Raw genomic sequence first — 16,341 nt, 5'->3', positions numbered from 1 at the left:
TCTGCAAACATGCAAAGCTGATGGAAAAAAGAGTCAACTAAAGATGGTTAAAAAAAGTCTGCATCTAATGCATGTCAGTTTTACTATTAAACCATTTCCAACATATGCAGCATGTTGGCTGGTCTGATAATAGGTAGGAGGCTGCAATACTAAAAACAAAAAGGAGGGAAAGTTCACGGGTATCAGAACGTTTTATCAGCACCAAATGTAATCGGGCACTAAAATCTGCTCCATTTCTGTAAATCTTTACTTTTTTATACTGTTACACACCTGTGTTGGAGCGCTGAAACAAGTTTGTCTTTCCGCCACCACTACTGTGTGTTTGAGTTAGAGGTTCAGACACAGATGTTGGCGCTGGAGCGGCTGTGCTGGCTGGAGCACTAGCTGTCTGAGTAGGAGGCTCCTTTACTCCCTCCATTGCCATCAGCACAGTGGAGAGCTCCTGCAGAGGCATGTTACCCAGCTCAGAGGAGAAAGGACTGGGTGGGTTCTCCAGACACATCAGCCAGCTGGTGTTACCTGAGGTGAAAGAGAGCCACAAAACACACCTGCAAATGTTGTATCACGCTATATCAGATGACAGAATGCTAAGATGGACCTAGTCCAGCGAGGTCATACCTGAAGGTCTCCGAATGAAGATTTCTGCCCAACCCTGAGTAAGCATTGGAACAAATTCAGCTAGGCTAGGGTTGTCTTTGAGAGGAGGGGGGGCAGACAGAGGGGCAGAGGTGGAGGAGGGAGGACCAACACCATCTAAGGTGGGGCCAGAGGAGGGAGAAGAAGAAGGAGCCAACTCTCCTTCTGAGGGAGAAACTAGAGGACTGAGACTCTGAATAGGACCAGCCCGCAGTGCATGACCACCTGGAAACAGGAATGGATTATTTTTAAAACACAGAGAGACCTCCTTCACACTGCGTCAGTGACAAAAACATCCTGAGATGTTCACACCTAAAGGTGAAGAAAAACACTCAAAACAAGACAAATGATTTAGAGAAGAGTAATAAAATAGCCACAACAGAACACAAGCTGTAAAAAGAGAATGGCCTCACTGAAAACGCATTTCTATAAAGTAAGGAATAGGTTACTGGTGTTACTGTTATTGATTTTATTCAAACATCAATAAGAGACAGAAATAAATTAGATATCCAGCAGTGAGAGAGAAAGCTACCCGATTTCAGGGGCTGCAGATAATAAGTAGGACTGCGTAAATTCTTACCTGATCTAGAGCGGACCCGGGTCCGAGCGGTCCTATTCTGTTGCTGACTGGACTGCGACTCCAGTTTGGCCGGAGCCTCTTTGGTCATTCGGGTGTGAAGTGACGGATCTGACCTGCAAACCCAGCAGATTTCAGGACTCCTTGCACACATAGAAAACCACTCAAACCAAACAGCAATTTGCTTAAACCTTTTGGTTTTGAATTGTAATAAAAATAAAAGCATTAAGGCGTGTAATAAATAAAAGTGGATTGTGTCAGGTATGATTTCTTTAAAATGTTAAACATGTCTCTATTTACTAAAAATGATGAGTCAGAAAAGGTAAGAAAAAAACTTTACCTCGTCATTTCTCCTCCTCCTCCTCCTCCTCCCAGACGCTCAGACATATCCAGGTCCAGCAAGGCTTGTGTTCTGACCCCCCCACTGGTTGTGATGGTGATAAGCTTGTTGCCCACCAACCAGGTCATGCTGCGACCTCCGGCTAATAGAAATTCTGCAATAGGAGACCTAAAAAGACAACAAGAAGCCAGGTGATCAATATTTCCTTAACACATTGTTACAGCTTGAGATCTAATAAATAGTTAATTGCAATAAAAATCAGCTGATGACCAAACTGACGATTTCCAGCCTGATCAACCAGGACAGGCGAGCAGTCGGTCAAACAATATAGAAATCTAAATGTTTTCTCACCACACCCAAGAGCTAGATAAGATACTAGGATACAGTACTGAGTAAAACTTTTTACTGAGAGGAAGTTTTTACTGAGGGAAGAATAAATTGGAAATTTTTGTTACCATTAGAAAACCACAATGACATTTTGTTTTGACTAAGCAGATTAGACTTTAAAAAGACCATTTATATCTGAATAAAGTATTCAAAAACAGTTTGTTAAAACGTTTGAGCTCTGACATAATTTCAAATTAAAAATGTTGACTCTTCATTCAGGAATCTACTTTTCAGTAATTTTTGTTTTATCTTTTTGAGATACTATTAGAAAGAAAGGCTATAAATTAAGTAAGAACGAAAATAAGAAAATATTTAAGTGAGAGTACTAAATCAAGAATGAAGCTTCTTTTTTTTTATTAAAGAAAAAACTAATATAAAAGCAACTTCTCTCTCACATATAGTGACGTTACTACTGACTTGATATTAAAATTCTAATATATCACCAGAGAAAAAGGGTTTTTAATGCTGTTTTGTCATCTTGCAAAAATAAAAACCAACTAAAATTTGTAATCCTTTGTCAAATCAGCTTAAACGTGAGTTCTGCGTCTCTAATAGAAACAGAGTGACCCTCACTGACCTCTTAGGCAGAGCAGAGAAGTTTGAAAACACATATCGTGCCATCATGTCAAGACAAGTCTCCGTGAGCTCCAGGTGGACTGTCTTAAGCCCCTCGTCGGCCTGAGTCACTGCATTTTCATCAGCAGAGCCCAGGCTGCAGGTTGTGGTTGAAGTGTGCATCCTATGAGGGGCAAAGAACGAGATATTGGAGCAAAGAGGACAAAGAGAAAGGCATGCAGTCCAAAGGCATGCATGGGCAGAGACAACAGGATTGGAAATAAAAATATGCAGAGAAAACAAACCAGGGATTTAGGTTCTATCTAAATCATGTGCAAACCAAGCATTTACATGCATGCATCCAAGCAAAATAATACTGACAGAGACTTTTTCAAGCACACAAAACATAGACAAAGGCTGGGACATGGTCTGAGTGAGGTTTGATGGTGCAATTATTTCTTCTTATTGAATGGAAAGAAATTTTTCCTATGAGGTATTTCTAATGAAAGTGGCTAATTGAAGACATATTTCTGGTTAAAGAACAATGGAGTGAAGACCGGTAACTCGCCTTCTGCAGAGAGAGCAGCACTTACATACATAGAAGATTCTGCTCTCTCACTCAGATCTAGACAAAAACAGGATGGGAGCTGAAAGCTTTATTAGACGCTCATAATGAGTCCTTCACAGCCGCGCTCACGGCCCCCTGAGATGTCTGTTCTTGACAGGATGGATTATTTAAGGCTGCAGAATGTTGCAGTCCAAATCATTAAGATGGAGAGAAAAAAAAAGTGAAGGGAGGAACAGAAAATGAATTGAATAAATTGATCAAATCATAGTGTCATATGAGCTCATTTGCTTTCTGTTTATCTTTTTTTTGTTTGTTTGAAAAAACATGCTTGAATTAAATAAATTAACTAATTAAAAAGCCTTATATTTCACATAAAGAGTTCATTTGTTCTCCGAGTGTCTTCTCCTTTTAGATGTTAAATAAAGTTCCTCAATCAGACCAAGCCCTAATAAATCACTTCTAATGAGACCCCCTCACACACACACACTTACCTGTCTTCATTTGTACATAAATACTTTATTTAAATCTCCAGTGAACACAAACTCCATTGAAATATGACCATGAACAAATTTATATCCTTTTAATTAAACTCAGGTTGAACTGATAAAAATCAGACATGGTCATATTGGAGTTAATGTTCAAAGGTTTGAATCTGACAACATTAAACAAACCCTCAAAAATTTGAAAGGAAAAAAATAAATAAATATGCAGCCATTCACCAAATGATGCTGGTGAAGAAGATCTACACTGCAGTCTTCTATTAATAAATCCTTATTAGTGTAACCAAGAGCAACTGGACACATTGTTGTTTTGCTGCCATCTGTTGAGAAACTGAGGTATATTACGACATAAAAAGTTTTTATTCCCACTAGCTTTTGTCACATTTTGCCACAACCACAAACGGCAACATAATTGATGGGATATTATATGATGGACCAACATTGATTGTTTAAATGTTTGTTTGTTTTTTACAATGAAGCAACAAAGAAAAAAGGAAAATCAAGCATGACACCACTAAATAAAATTCTGTAATACAAAGTGGTTTTAGAGAACCTAATCTAAAACCTGAAACTAGGGCAGAGATTAATTCTGCTGTTGCTAACATACATTTTTTCAGCTAATTTTTACTTGTTAAGATGGATGGGGGGAAAAGTGAAAAAATTTAGCTGTTTTTCTTCCACTACAAAGTTGTTGATGTTTGTCTATCACATAAAATCCACATCACATCGATGTTTGTGGTTGTAAAGGGACTTTTCTCCTAGCTGCACTGTAACCACATTGAACTGCAGTGTTTGATCTCCTTTTTTTAGCCACACGAGTAAAAATGAGGCAAACAAGCAAGGTAGACAAAATGTCTGAAGACGTGTGTGTGTTTGTGGTGATGGAGAGCTTTCTGATTAAAACCTCAGCTCAGCCCAAGCTAACTCCCATCTTCCCAGACTAATAGATTGCCATGGTCATAGCAGCATAGTGGATGCTCCATTGAAGCCAAACAAAAACAAAAATATGTCAAGCAGGCAGACATAGCTGTTGTGTTGCTGTTGTGGCCAACAATGGAGGAGAAAGCAGAAATTGAAAAAAAGCCAAAGCTGGGGTCACAGTTGCTGTCGAAGAGAAAATAAATGTAGCAGCACTCTGAACACGCACCAGTCTCTCTCTGCATTCATTTGCTGAGGCCAATCAAAACCACTCAGCATTTCGCCAAGCAAACATGTAACATTTGAATCAGAAAGTACCAGGAAAATTATAAAACAATAAAGCAAAATTTGTGTTAGAGCAAGGAAAATACAAAAAAACAACAACATTCAAGTGGATCAAGATGTTTTCCAACTGGCTTTAACAAACACTGCATGCAAAAGCAAATGACATTGACAAAACCCAAAACAGCACACACAAAAAGACAGCCAAAATTAAACCAAAAAGGCCATCACACACCTTCCTCCAGCATGCACCACCTGTTTTAGGAGTCCCTATTACAACAACCCTCCCCTACAACTGCTCGACGGACCCGTCTGACCCCCATCAACCATCCCATGGAGGAAGCAACAAGTGTTAGGCTGTTACCCATGTTTTTTGGTTTTATTTCTGCTTTGTTACCAAGGACGTTCTCTTCTAACCTGCGAACCGCGTGTTCAGAGACGCTGATGCTGCGGGAGCGGAAAGCCTCCATGGCGGAAAGGTCCCTCAGCTCTTTAACTGGAGAGCTGCTGCTATTGGCTACAGATGCTGAAGGCTTTGCCACTTTTCCAGCCCGCAGACTGGGCGGCGGGGAGCGTCCGTGGCAAAGAGTGGCGGGAATGGGGCGGGCATTATGTGGGGGAGTAAAGGGGGTGGGTCGTGATGAGGGCAGCGTTGGTTTGGGAGCAATGGTAGAGGAGTGGTTTTCATAGTACACCAGGAGACAGCAGAGATGATCACCAGAGCACCACAGCAACATGAGCAGGTGGCGAGGGGCAAAGGCCAGGCAGTAGAGGGAGGGGGGAGGGCACAGGGAACAGACATCACAGGGTGGGAGTGACAGGAGGGGGGGCCAGGAGCAATGTGGAGGGGATCCAGGATGACACAACCATCCCCAAAACCACAACCACAAGGCAGCACCCAATCGCAGGAGGCAGCAGAGGAGGGGGGGTCAAATAAAGAAAACAAAACAAACAAAACAAGGTGAAAATTAACAGCAGTGAACAACATGATTCACATAACAGGAGAAATGAGAAAGAAAAGAGGGTTTAAGAAAGGATAAAACCAAAATAAAGACACCAGCTACAAGCAGAGGGTCAACCAGCCTCCGTTACTCAAAAATTAAAAATACAGAGGAAGTATTCAGGAGAGCAACAAAATACACATTTCAGCAGGTTCAAAGTGAAGTAAACAGCTAATATGAGAGAAAGATAGAGGTAGGGATGGAAATATGGAGGACCAGAAGTGCAACAATTCATAGTAAGCCTGTTAAGAAATCTCTAATTTGTGTAAAAATATTGAAACATATAAAAAATATCACAAAAAATATCATACTTTATAATGTAATAGAATAATAATAAAAGCATAAAAAAATCCTTAATGTAAAGGTTATATGTAATTATTATGTCTTCATTTCCAAGTCGATTTTTAAATTCACTAAGAAAAAAAAAAAAAAATCAAGGGGATGGAAAAAGTCTGCTGAAGACAAAAAAGTGGTCTTTAGGAAGGATGTTAACCAACCAGACTTTAGGCTATTTTTGACTAAAAATGGCCACAGTTAAAATTATTTAATGATGAACTAAAGCACAGAAATATCAAAATAAATCATTCAAAATTACATGATTACACAAATTAATTCAGGTGTGCCTATTTTTTATTTCATAAATTGAAAAGAATATAATGAATAATGGATTGTTTTGAATAGTTATAACCTTCTTTTAATGATGACATGTATAATGTTGGAATAAATATGGATTTACTGGATTGTGGCACTTCTGACCCATGCTAGGACAAAAGCACAAGCAAATTAAAAGTAAAACATCGAAAATTAAAGAGAAACTGTCAGACTACAATTATGAACTAAAGAACGGCTTGTAGAATATTAAAAGAAACAAAAGAGAACTACTTTGGATTTAAATAAATTAATTTAAAAAGTAAACCAGCACATGAATGAATGTAAAGAAATCATGCTGAGTGCTTATCATTTAGTGGACATTAACAGCTCAGGGATGATGATATTATATGTGAGCTACTGGAGGGGGTATTCTTTTCATATAGTATTAGAAGATAAACCACAGAAGTCTTGCAACCACAAATTGAACTGTTTTACATTAAGGTTTTATATCATAGATTACGGGTCTCCAAACTAAGGCTGAGGAGCTAAAACTGAGGCCAGGAAATAAAAAGGAAGTGTTTGATTGTGCATTTTATTCTGCCTTAAAAAAAAAAAAGATAGACAAGTCAAAGTACATTTAAAACAATGTAGGGTGCAACACAGAATGCTATCATCTGTTGTCACCCATGCATTGCTTTCGTTTTAATTGATTAGTAAATATTACCATCAGACATCCATTGGGGAACCAACCAGTTGGACATCGATTTAAAACACTGGCTATATAGAATAAGAACTTTTAAAGACGTTACCAAATCCAGAGATCAATACAAGAAAATAATAAAAAATTGGGAGATCTTATTGCTTTCACCAAACCAGTAAGATTTCATGTTTTGTAACTACATTGATTGAATATTGATTTCTTAATTCTATCAAACTATTCTGTGTTTGGTGGTGCAGTGGTTAGCGCTTGATCCATCTACGGAGGCCTTAGCCCTTTACGCGGCTGACCCAGGTTTGAATCCGAGCTGTGGTCCTTTCCCGCATGTCTCATACCCCCTTTTCCTGTCATCCAACTGTCAAAAAAAAACCCAACCCACCAGTGGTGTAAAAAATAAAAATCTATTCTGTGTTTTTTTATGTTTTCTTAAGTTTAATTTTTCTTTACATGTGAATATAAAACATTTAAAAAATATCCATCCATCCATCCATCCATCCATCTTCCTCTGCTTATCCGGGGTCGGGTCGCGGGGGCAGCAGCATTTAAAAAATAATAATGCCTTAAATTAGAAATCAACCAAAACATTGTAGTCTGCAGTTCCTTTCAATGTCAGTTTGGAGTCGGTGTATAAAGGTTTGGACACCACTGTTATAGACCGATACAAAGGATGTATAAATGTGAAGTGGACAGAAAAGAATTGAGGCTTTTCTGGATCCTATTTCTTAAACTAATCTGAAAAGTCTGCCATGCATTTTTGTTTTCATCCCTCCTGAGGCTTTAATATAACTACATATGCAGGTCTTTCCAAGTCGACCTGTTCTAGCTTTGCATATCCTGACAGCCTCTGTGAGCAAATATGAAAGGTTGTCACAGGTTCACAAATGGATTTGGGGGAACTTTGACTAGGCGATTTTCACATTAACAGATGGACAAATGACTGCACTGAAATCTATTTAGTGGTATTTGGATAAAACGGGCTGACTAGTAATGAACAGCAGGTTTCAGATATTCATCTGTGATGAAATGCTGACGATCAATTGAGCAACACTTTGTGTTGGTCTACCACATAAATTCTCAAAAAAAGACATGAAAAAGTGTGGTTGTTGTTTGCCAAACTGTAAAAATCTTTAAAGATTATGAATACATCTCACAAGGCACCGTTCATGTAACACTGGATACTGGCTGATTTTTAATACCGTGTTGTAATAATAAAGAAAGCAACACATTGTTTGAGAGTTTTGGAGGTTGGGAGATAAATCTTAATGGTATTTAGAAGAAATTATTTCAGTTTTAGTAAGTGTGTTTTTATAAATAAAAAAAAAAAACAGGGAAATGTTAGGTTGGACTGAAAGGAAAAACTTCAACTCCAACTTTCTGTTTCTTTAGCTCAACCTGGTAGTTAAGGGAAAGAGTGAGGGACTAAATATAAAGGCAGCTGATTTATGATGCAAGCAGCTAATAAAAAAAAATAAAATAAAAAAACATTAGATGAAATGCTATGACATTATGCAGGATAAAGTTAAAATGGCACCCACTATGAGACGTTTGCAAGACAAACTGTGACAACTAAAAAAAAAACGAGAACGGAAAATGTAGAAGAAATATTGATCACCATGGCAACCTGAGAGGAACCAGAGCAATTAAACACATCAGCGTATTTACCCCCATCCCTCTTACACGACCTCAGCTGCAAGAGCTGCGCACTGCACTGCCAGCTGCTACTTTGGCTGCATGAAAAAGCGTTCTTTACCTTTTGGGCCTTTCATTCAGGCTTGTGCTTCGTGCACGGAAGGGGCTTTGCTCGTGTCCGTCGTCAAAAGGCAGAAGGGCGTTGGAGCGCAAACCCTGCAGAGAGGCACCCAGAGAGATGTTAAGGTGTAACTTTGAAATGACCATGTTATTTAGGCCTCACGTGAGTCTAGATGTGAAGATTAAGAAAAAATAAAGGGTAAAAATGCAAAGATTCTGCAATGTAAAAAAAAAAAAAGCAGATCATAATGGCAGAGCAGCACATAAAAAATAATTAAAGAAGATAAATAAAAAAAATCTAATAAAAGGTGCGATAACCCTTGGAACATAAGTGTTCACAACCCTAAAAATTATACTCTACTGGAGCGTTTTGTTTACAGTAAATCTTAATTATGGCAAATTGGATCAACTAGAAACAAGCTTTAGCTGCTCTAATGCCACGTTCACAATGCACGCCATTGAAGCAACAGTAGCAGCTGGTTTATATACAAAATCTATGGTTGCAGTATCAAGGTGCCTCAAAAGGTCCTGCAGCCCGTCTCCTGCAGCAGGAGCAGCTAAATCAGTGCCTCGTGAGCTTCTGAGGCGCGTGACGAGCTTCACAAGCAGCAGCTGACAGAGTTGGAAAAACATTTTTGCTGCTCGACGCGCGACATCAACCAATCAGAGAAGCTGATCTGGGAGCTGGCAGGGAAGACAGACAGCACTGCTGAAGCAGAGACTATGACCACTCCACTGAAACAGTTTAACGCCTAAATTAACTTAAAATGTGGAAACCTGCCAGCAAAATATATTCGCTGTTATTCTGGTACCTGCATTTTTTACTATACCTGAAAAACACTAACATCTACTTCCAGCTGCGACGAACAGTAACGGAAAACTGCTGCTGGGAATTCCCAATGACAGCGAACTGCCTGTATGTGGGGATCTAAGTGGCTGCAATAGCGGAATAATATTTCAATGCAGGATCGTAATCTTGTTGAACTGAATGCACAGACAATGGCTTGAGATGGACCCTCTCACTTCAAAATATATCAAAACTACTTTTTACCAGCTTATCACAGCAAATATAACATAGCCACTCTCTGCCATTGAACACAGGAGCAGCAGATGCATCAGATACATCTGGACACACTTTACTGGACGAGCGTCACGCGCGTCTGACCTTAATGTGTACAAGCATCAAAAATGAAGCAGTAAGCCTTTTTATTTGCTGCCCAAAGTGTGTCCGATGTAAATGTAGCATACAAGGATTTCCCAGACATTTGCAGCGTTTAGCTAAAGGGTCAAACAACTCCTTTTTTCAAGAAAAGAGAAAAAAACCCACAGCATTTAAAGCAAATATTAACAAAAAATTAATAAGACAGTTATCAATAAATGGATACGATATGGTAATATTACCAAAGAATTTACTTATTTCTAAAAAATGATGAAAAAGCAGTCAAAACTAGTCAGTCAAAACGTCGACGGCAGCACAGAGAAAGCTGCAACCGCTTCCAACAAGTGTTGATTGTGTTCAGCATTTGAAGAGATCTCCTGATCAGCAAAGTAACAACTTTATCAAATAAACACTACAGTGTAAGAAGGTCCCAGCTTGCCAAGGAGACAGAAAAAAAGTCCTTTAAGTCTGCATACACCTCTATCTTTGCCTGTACATCCTTAAACGTTCTTGTAGTTTCTGTTCTACATTTCCTTGAAGTTTTGGTAATTTCAAAAAGTACAAGCAATCACACTGTAGATAACAGTGTTGCCTCACCTTGGTGATGTATTGAACAAAGTCCTTGCGGAAGGGCAGTCTGCAGCGTATGAACCACATGGCAATCACATGGTGGGCCAAGGATACAATGTACTGGTTGAACCTGATGGAGAAAAAAAAAACTGACATGTCAGAGGGAGCTCATGGAGCAGACATAATGCATACTAAAGTGTTATAGTACTGACTTTGAGGGGTTGGTGTAGGGCAGCGAGATGGCGAATACGCTTACATACTGCTCAGCTACAAAGTTGGCGTACAGATGGGGCAATCGCACCAAAGCTGTGAAACAACAGAGGATACGACAGATTAAACACTTTATCAGGGTTACAGCTGGAACGTATCTCCAGAAATCCACGGGAAAAATATAAAGCATGAGTTAAAAAAAAAACATTAGCTTTAAGAACTCACTGGAGAGAAACTCCAGCATGGGAGAAGCCATAGCAACAGTAGCAGAGATGTGGGTGAGCTTGACGATAAGAGCTGGGAGAAGCTTGATCATGATGTCAGGCATCTCCACCGTGCACATGGTAAGGGCCACCACACACTGTTTGGCACATCGATAAATGAGGCCGGTCTCAAGACACTGAACTAACTCTCTCTGCAGAAAGGGAAAAATAAAATGAAGTCAGAAGGAGTCAGCGTGAAAATCTACTAACATCTGACTAAAAAAGTGATTTGATCTGCCAGGATTTCTAAAATGTGAATCTAATCACGTCCACCTGTCTGGATTGCTCCAGGTAGCTGTGGTAAGAGGTTATCGCTGTAAGAACCGGGACCACTGCCAGCTGAACGTCTGTGCGCGAGAAACCCTCTGGCATCTTTTTCAAACGCTCTGAAATCTGACGATCCGTCACCTTGGCAGAAATATTAAAAGGAAAAAAAATTAACAAGTAATCAATAGTTAGCCTTGCCACATGAGGACTTGTTAAAGATGGGATGAAACGTTTAATTGATGTGCTCTCCTGACGTACTTACTGTCAAAACTAGGGATATTCAGCTACTAATGATTGAAAAAGAAAATTCTTAAAAGAAAAATGCTCCTTTGTCCATTTGGTTTCTTTGCCCCATGTGATATCCCTTCAGGATAGACAACAAGTCAGATATACACACTGGAACTGATAGCAATAGGGACGAAAATACTTATATTTCAATGGATGATGAACAAAATCCAGTCTACAAATATTTCCTGTAACTGTGGACTCCTACGTTCATGCATGATGCCTCGTGGAACAAGGAAAAGGTTTAGGCCTTTTCAGATAACTCAGAAACCACTACCCTATTGAGAGTAATGCATTGCTACACATCTGTGTGATTGCATATAACTGCCAAAATTCATCAATTCAAAACCAAAGCTCCTTCCCTTTAGCTCCTGTCAGCTGAGACCTGATTACCCAGTGTGACGTCACTGGATTTATGGCAGCAGCTGAAGCATTCGGTTGTTCAGGGCTTTCTTGGATTTTGCTAAACAATTTGATTTAAAAATATAAAATAAGAAAAAAAATGTGCTGCTTGTTAATAATAACCGCCCAGTCCTCGTTGGAGAAAAAACAAAGCTCTATTCCTCTTATTAACTAACTATTCATCCCATTTTGAACATTTGAGAGAAGGTTTGCTACCATGGCGCAGAGCGTTGAGCAGAGGTGATCCAAGCTGCACGCTGAAGTTAATAAAAGGACTTTGAACTGCAGCATCCATGGCAGCTTCTCAAGGACGACTTTCAGAACCTTCCAGTCAGTCTCCTGCAAAATAAGAGTATAGGTGAAAGCAATTCATAAATGTTTAATGTGCTCCGACATGTTTAGAACAAAAAAAGAAGTATGCATTAGAAAGCTCACAAATTAGGGGGCAAAGTTATTTGGCAGATACACAGCCATTGCCTCATCAGGTCCGAAAGTGAAGTTTGTAACCTGACCAATAAGGCTTGTTCCATGCTGTGATTAATATCTACTCCTCTCCAATTAACTAAATACTAAAAAATAATAAAACCCCCCTTTTTTTTTTTTTATAAATAAATTTTGACCCTGTTAAATACTAAAGGTTTAGATAAACACCACATGTAGCTTCTTCCCTGTGTTTTACTGTCAAAGATTTTGTCTCAAACTCCAGTCATCATCTGATGTCCTACAACTTTTAGTGACATCCTGGCTGAATTACAAGTTCTTCCAATGGCCTTGATATTTCATCAGTTGAGCTAAAGAACAGATACTTAACAGCTAAACAGTTGGTATTTTAGAGGGTCAGTATTTTGCAACTCTTGAATGCGACCCAAGTCTGAAATACCTCCTCATAGAGCCAATTTCTACAGATTCCTGTTTATGGCCTAATAATGTGATTCAGGTGTGTATAGCAGAGGAACAGTAAACAAAACAGCTGCAGGAGTTTTGACAAATGTGCTCTAACAGAGGACACAAAAAGGTGAAGCTGCTGATTCATTAAATATGTGTTTACCAGAAGATATTTAAGCTTATAGGGAAGTCATTCTGAGGCCTGATGCTAAATCAGACAAACTGAAAAGTGGGAAACACAACATTGCTGCCCGTTTTGTTTCCACTGGAAAAAAGTCTCCATCAGTCTGTAGTAGTTAGGCTCTTTAAAGCATACCGAGTCGCAATACAAACCTTTTTGGGTGAAAGGAGGTAAAAACTGGAGCATGCGAGTGTGTTGTCTTCAATCTGTGTCATTCAGTATATTTGTTGTCTTTTACAAAATGGAAGAAAGTTTCTAAAATAAATCTGTTTTGTTTTTTTAAACTTAGCCATACATGAAAATTTATGAAAGTTTATTCAAATCTTTTCAAGAATTAAAAGGCACACTGAAAGGTTGATCTAGATCATGTGTCTGAAAAACCTATGATTTCCAATATTCTCCCACCATAAATCTTTCATTCCCTGTTAACCTAAACAAAAATAATAAAATACCAAATTTTTGACTTGTTGTGTTATAGGAAAAGTTTCTGTGTATACCATCTTGAGGCACTGCAGGAGGACGGTGAAGGCAGGCACGTACGGAAGGTAGGCTGAACGAATGGAGGTTGTTGAAGCAGGAGGAGCAACACCTGGAGCAGGACTGCCAGCAGGGGGCGATATGGAACCTGCAGGCTTTTTATCACAAATACGCTTCTCCGGTTCCCTGAAAAAAAGGGGGAAAAAACAGTTTAGTAACAATCAGGCCACATGAAGCAAGACTAGCATCTTTTTGGCATGTTGCTGTTTTTACCCTGCATCACAGTAGCAGTAAGGGCTGAACCTCATCACACCATCCTTATTGGGCACCCCCACACGGTGCAGAGAGTCAGCACGCATCATCAGGAAGAAGTCAAACACCTAAACAAAGATGTTAAAGAGTAAAACATCAACATTCTGGGAATAATGCAGGATGAAAATGAGCAGAGATGATAGTTGCACAGAAAATGGACTGATTCCTACCTGGAGTCTGATGCTGGAAGCGACAGCTGAGCAGTATTTGTTCTTATAGTGAAGCTGCAGGTGGCTGATTAGCAGCTCATAAACCCGACTCGCATGGCCAGCTGGCAAGCTGTAGAGTTTGCTCTGTTGCAGAACAGAATGAGAGTTGCTAAGGATTCAGTTTCATACCAAAAAGACATTTCTGTATAATCAAGGAAAACATTGCTGACCAAGTACCTGCAAGATCTCCAGCAGGCCCCGTATAGCAGTCCTGACATCTTCCATAGGAGAGTCAGCTGGTGAGTCTCTCTCAGAAACCTCCAGGGACCCGGAGCAAACCAGAGGACGGTTTGCCACCTGTAAAAAAAAAAAAAAAAAACTTATTCCTGACTGAACTGGATGAAGTCATATGACTTATCTGCTGTCCTGTCTGTATTCACCCGCTCAATGATGTCCAGAAGGCTGGTGAAGTGATGTGTGTTACAACCCTCAGCAAGGTCCACCAGCAGCTGGGTGGCCTGTGTTCTGACAGCTGGATCCCTGTCTTCAGCTATCGCACTGAGCTGAGGAATCACCACCTTCTCAATCAGCTCATCCTGAAAAAAGAAAGGAAATGAAGAACAAGCAGGTGCTTTTTGATGAATCTTAATCAATGTTAGCAACAGGTAATAAAAGATCAAACCTTACCTAAAATCAAAACCAAAATCAAGCCTTTAAAACCAATTCTGTTTTCTAATTTTTATTTAGCTTTAAAATGTAAAACACAGTCCAGACAAAAAGCATCTTTTTCTCATCTGATCACTGACTACAAAAAAGCAGACGTATGAGTGTTCAAACCTCATAGAGCTGCCGATTGGTGCTGAGAACGAAAGAGAGAATATGAAGCACTTTGATCCTGATCCTGCTGCGAGTCTCGTTCCTTCCAGACACAGAGGACACAGTAGAGTTGGGATGCCAGTAATCAAAGAGAGGAAGATAATCGTGAACCAGATCCTAAGAGCAACGTACCTAAAGAATTTCTCCATGAGGCAGTGGAGGCTCTGGATCCAGCCATCCTTTGCAGGCTGAATGGACTGTGCTCGGTATGAGATAAGGGTCAGCACCGACGCGTCCTGTTACACACGAGATTCAAATAAGAACAGAGGCTGTACTCCAGGAGAGGATCGAATACACTGACTGGACAGTGGGAAGGGTACAAACAGGTCTCTTGTCGGCACATTTCTCCACAAGAACGAAGAACTTTTCCGTGGAGCCATGGTAACCATTCTGCTCATACAGCTCTTCTACTGTGGTCAGCAGCTCATACACGATGGTCTTCAGCTCTGGGCTGCCTATCGTCTGAGAACACAAGAAAGAAAAGCAACTTAGCTTCTCAAGACTCTTTGATTTCTGTCTTTCTCCCATGTTCCTAATGTTTGGCTGAACCTGGATCTGCTGCAGCAGTCGCTCGATGATGCCCAGCAGGATGTCCCATGTGACCACCTGCAGCTCTTTGCCGTATTTCTTAATCAGTCTGGTGATAGAGAGGACGATCTCATACGACACCACCTCATTGGCACATGACATGGCCTGAAAGCAGAAGTCAGGCAATCACAATTATTTCAGAACCTGTTTTCATCTCATTTTTAAACCTCAAGTACAGGTGCTGGTCATAAAATTAGAATATCATGAAAAAGTAGATTGATTTCAGTAATTCCATTTAAAAAGTGAAACTTGTATATTATATTCATACATTACATACAAACTCATATATTTCAGATGTTTATTTTGTTTAATTTTGATGATTACAAATGACAACAAATGAAAATCTCAAATTCATCATATCAGAAAATTAGAATATTACTGAAGACCAATAAAAACAAAGGATTTATAGAAATGTTGGCCAACTGAAAAGTATGAACATGAAAAGTATGAGCATGTACAGCACTCAGTATTTAGTTGGGCCTCCTTTGGCCTGTATTACTGCAGCAATGCGGCGTGGCATGGAGTCGATCAGTCTGTGGCACTGCTCAGGTGTTATGATAGCCCAGGTTGCTCTAATAGTGGCTTTTAGCTCTTCTGAATTGTTGGGTCTGGTGTATTGCATCTTCTTCTTCACAATACCCCATAGATTTTCTATGGGGTTAAGGTCAGGAGAGTTTGCTGGCCAATTAAGAACAGGGATACCATGGTCCTTCAACCAGGTACTGGTAGCTTTGGCACTGTGTGCAGGTGCCAAGTCCTGTTGGAAAATGAAATCTGCATCTCCAAAAAGTTGGTCAGCTGCAGGAAGCATGAAGTGCTCTAAAACTTCCTGGTATGTGGCTGCGTTGACCCTGGACCTCAGAAAACACAATGGACCAACACCAGCAGATGACAT

At 39.8% G+C, this 16,341-nt stretch overlaps 1 protein-coding gene across 7 annotated transcripts in view; it reads right to left on the bottom strand.

The window, feature by feature from the left end:
* tsc2 (TSC complex subunit 2) overlaps positions 1-16,341 on the bottom strand; it is a 47,095-nt gene that overhangs the window by 11,422 nt on the left and 19,332 nt on the right. For 6 of the 7 annotated variants that reach the window (XM_038271780.1, XM_038271778.1, XM_038271777.1 and 3 more), the window contains 21 exons: positions 15,408-15,551; positions 15,183-15,320; positions 14,991-15,094; positions 14,820-14,901; positions 14,423-14,578; positions 14,220-14,339; positions 14,004-14,126; positions 13,795-13,901; positions 13,542-13,707; positions 12,195-12,317; positions 11,298-11,432; positions 10,987-11,176; positions 10,764-10,857; positions 10,579-10,681; positions 8,824-8,918; positions 5,181-5,321; positions 2,518-2,679; positions 1,554-1,721; positions 1,217-1,329; positions 619-861; positions 271-519 (listed from right to left, as the gene is read on the bottom strand). In XM_038271780.1, coding sequence (XP_038127708.1) covers positions 271-519; positions 619-861; positions 1,217-1,329; positions 1,554-1,721; positions 2,518-2,679; positions 5,181-5,321; positions 8,824-8,918; positions 10,579-10,681; positions 10,764-10,857; positions 10,987-11,176; positions 11,298-11,432; positions 12,195-12,317; positions 13,542-13,707; positions 13,795-13,901; positions 14,004-14,126; positions 14,220-14,339; positions 14,423-14,578; positions 14,820-14,901; positions 14,991-15,094; positions 15,183-15,320; positions 15,408-15,551 — 2,956 coding nt within the window. The remainder of the gene's footprint in view (positions 1-270; positions 520-618; positions 862-1,216; positions 1,330-1,553; positions 1,722-2,517; positions 2,680-5,180; positions 5,322-8,823; positions 8,919-10,578; positions 10,682-10,763; positions 10,858-10,986; positions 11,177-11,297; positions 11,433-12,194; positions 12,318-13,541; positions 13,708-13,794; positions 13,902-14,003; positions 14,127-14,219; positions 14,340-14,422; positions 14,579-14,819; positions 14,902-14,990; positions 15,095-15,182; positions 15,321-15,407; positions 15,552-16,341) is intronic. The other variant, XM_038271783.1, reaches the window with a different exon arrangement.

Source organism: Cyprinodon tularosa, unplaced genomic scaffold (genome assembly GCF_016077235.1).
Source record: "Cyprinodon tularosa strain WSP-4 unplaced genomic scaffold, ASM1607723v1 ctg81, whole genome shotgun sequence".
NCBI lineage: Eukaryota > Metazoa > Chordata > Actinopteri > Cyprinodontiformes > Cyprinodontidae > Cyprinodon > Cyprinodon tularosa.
This window is presented reverse-complemented; position numbering and strand designations above follow the sequence as displayed.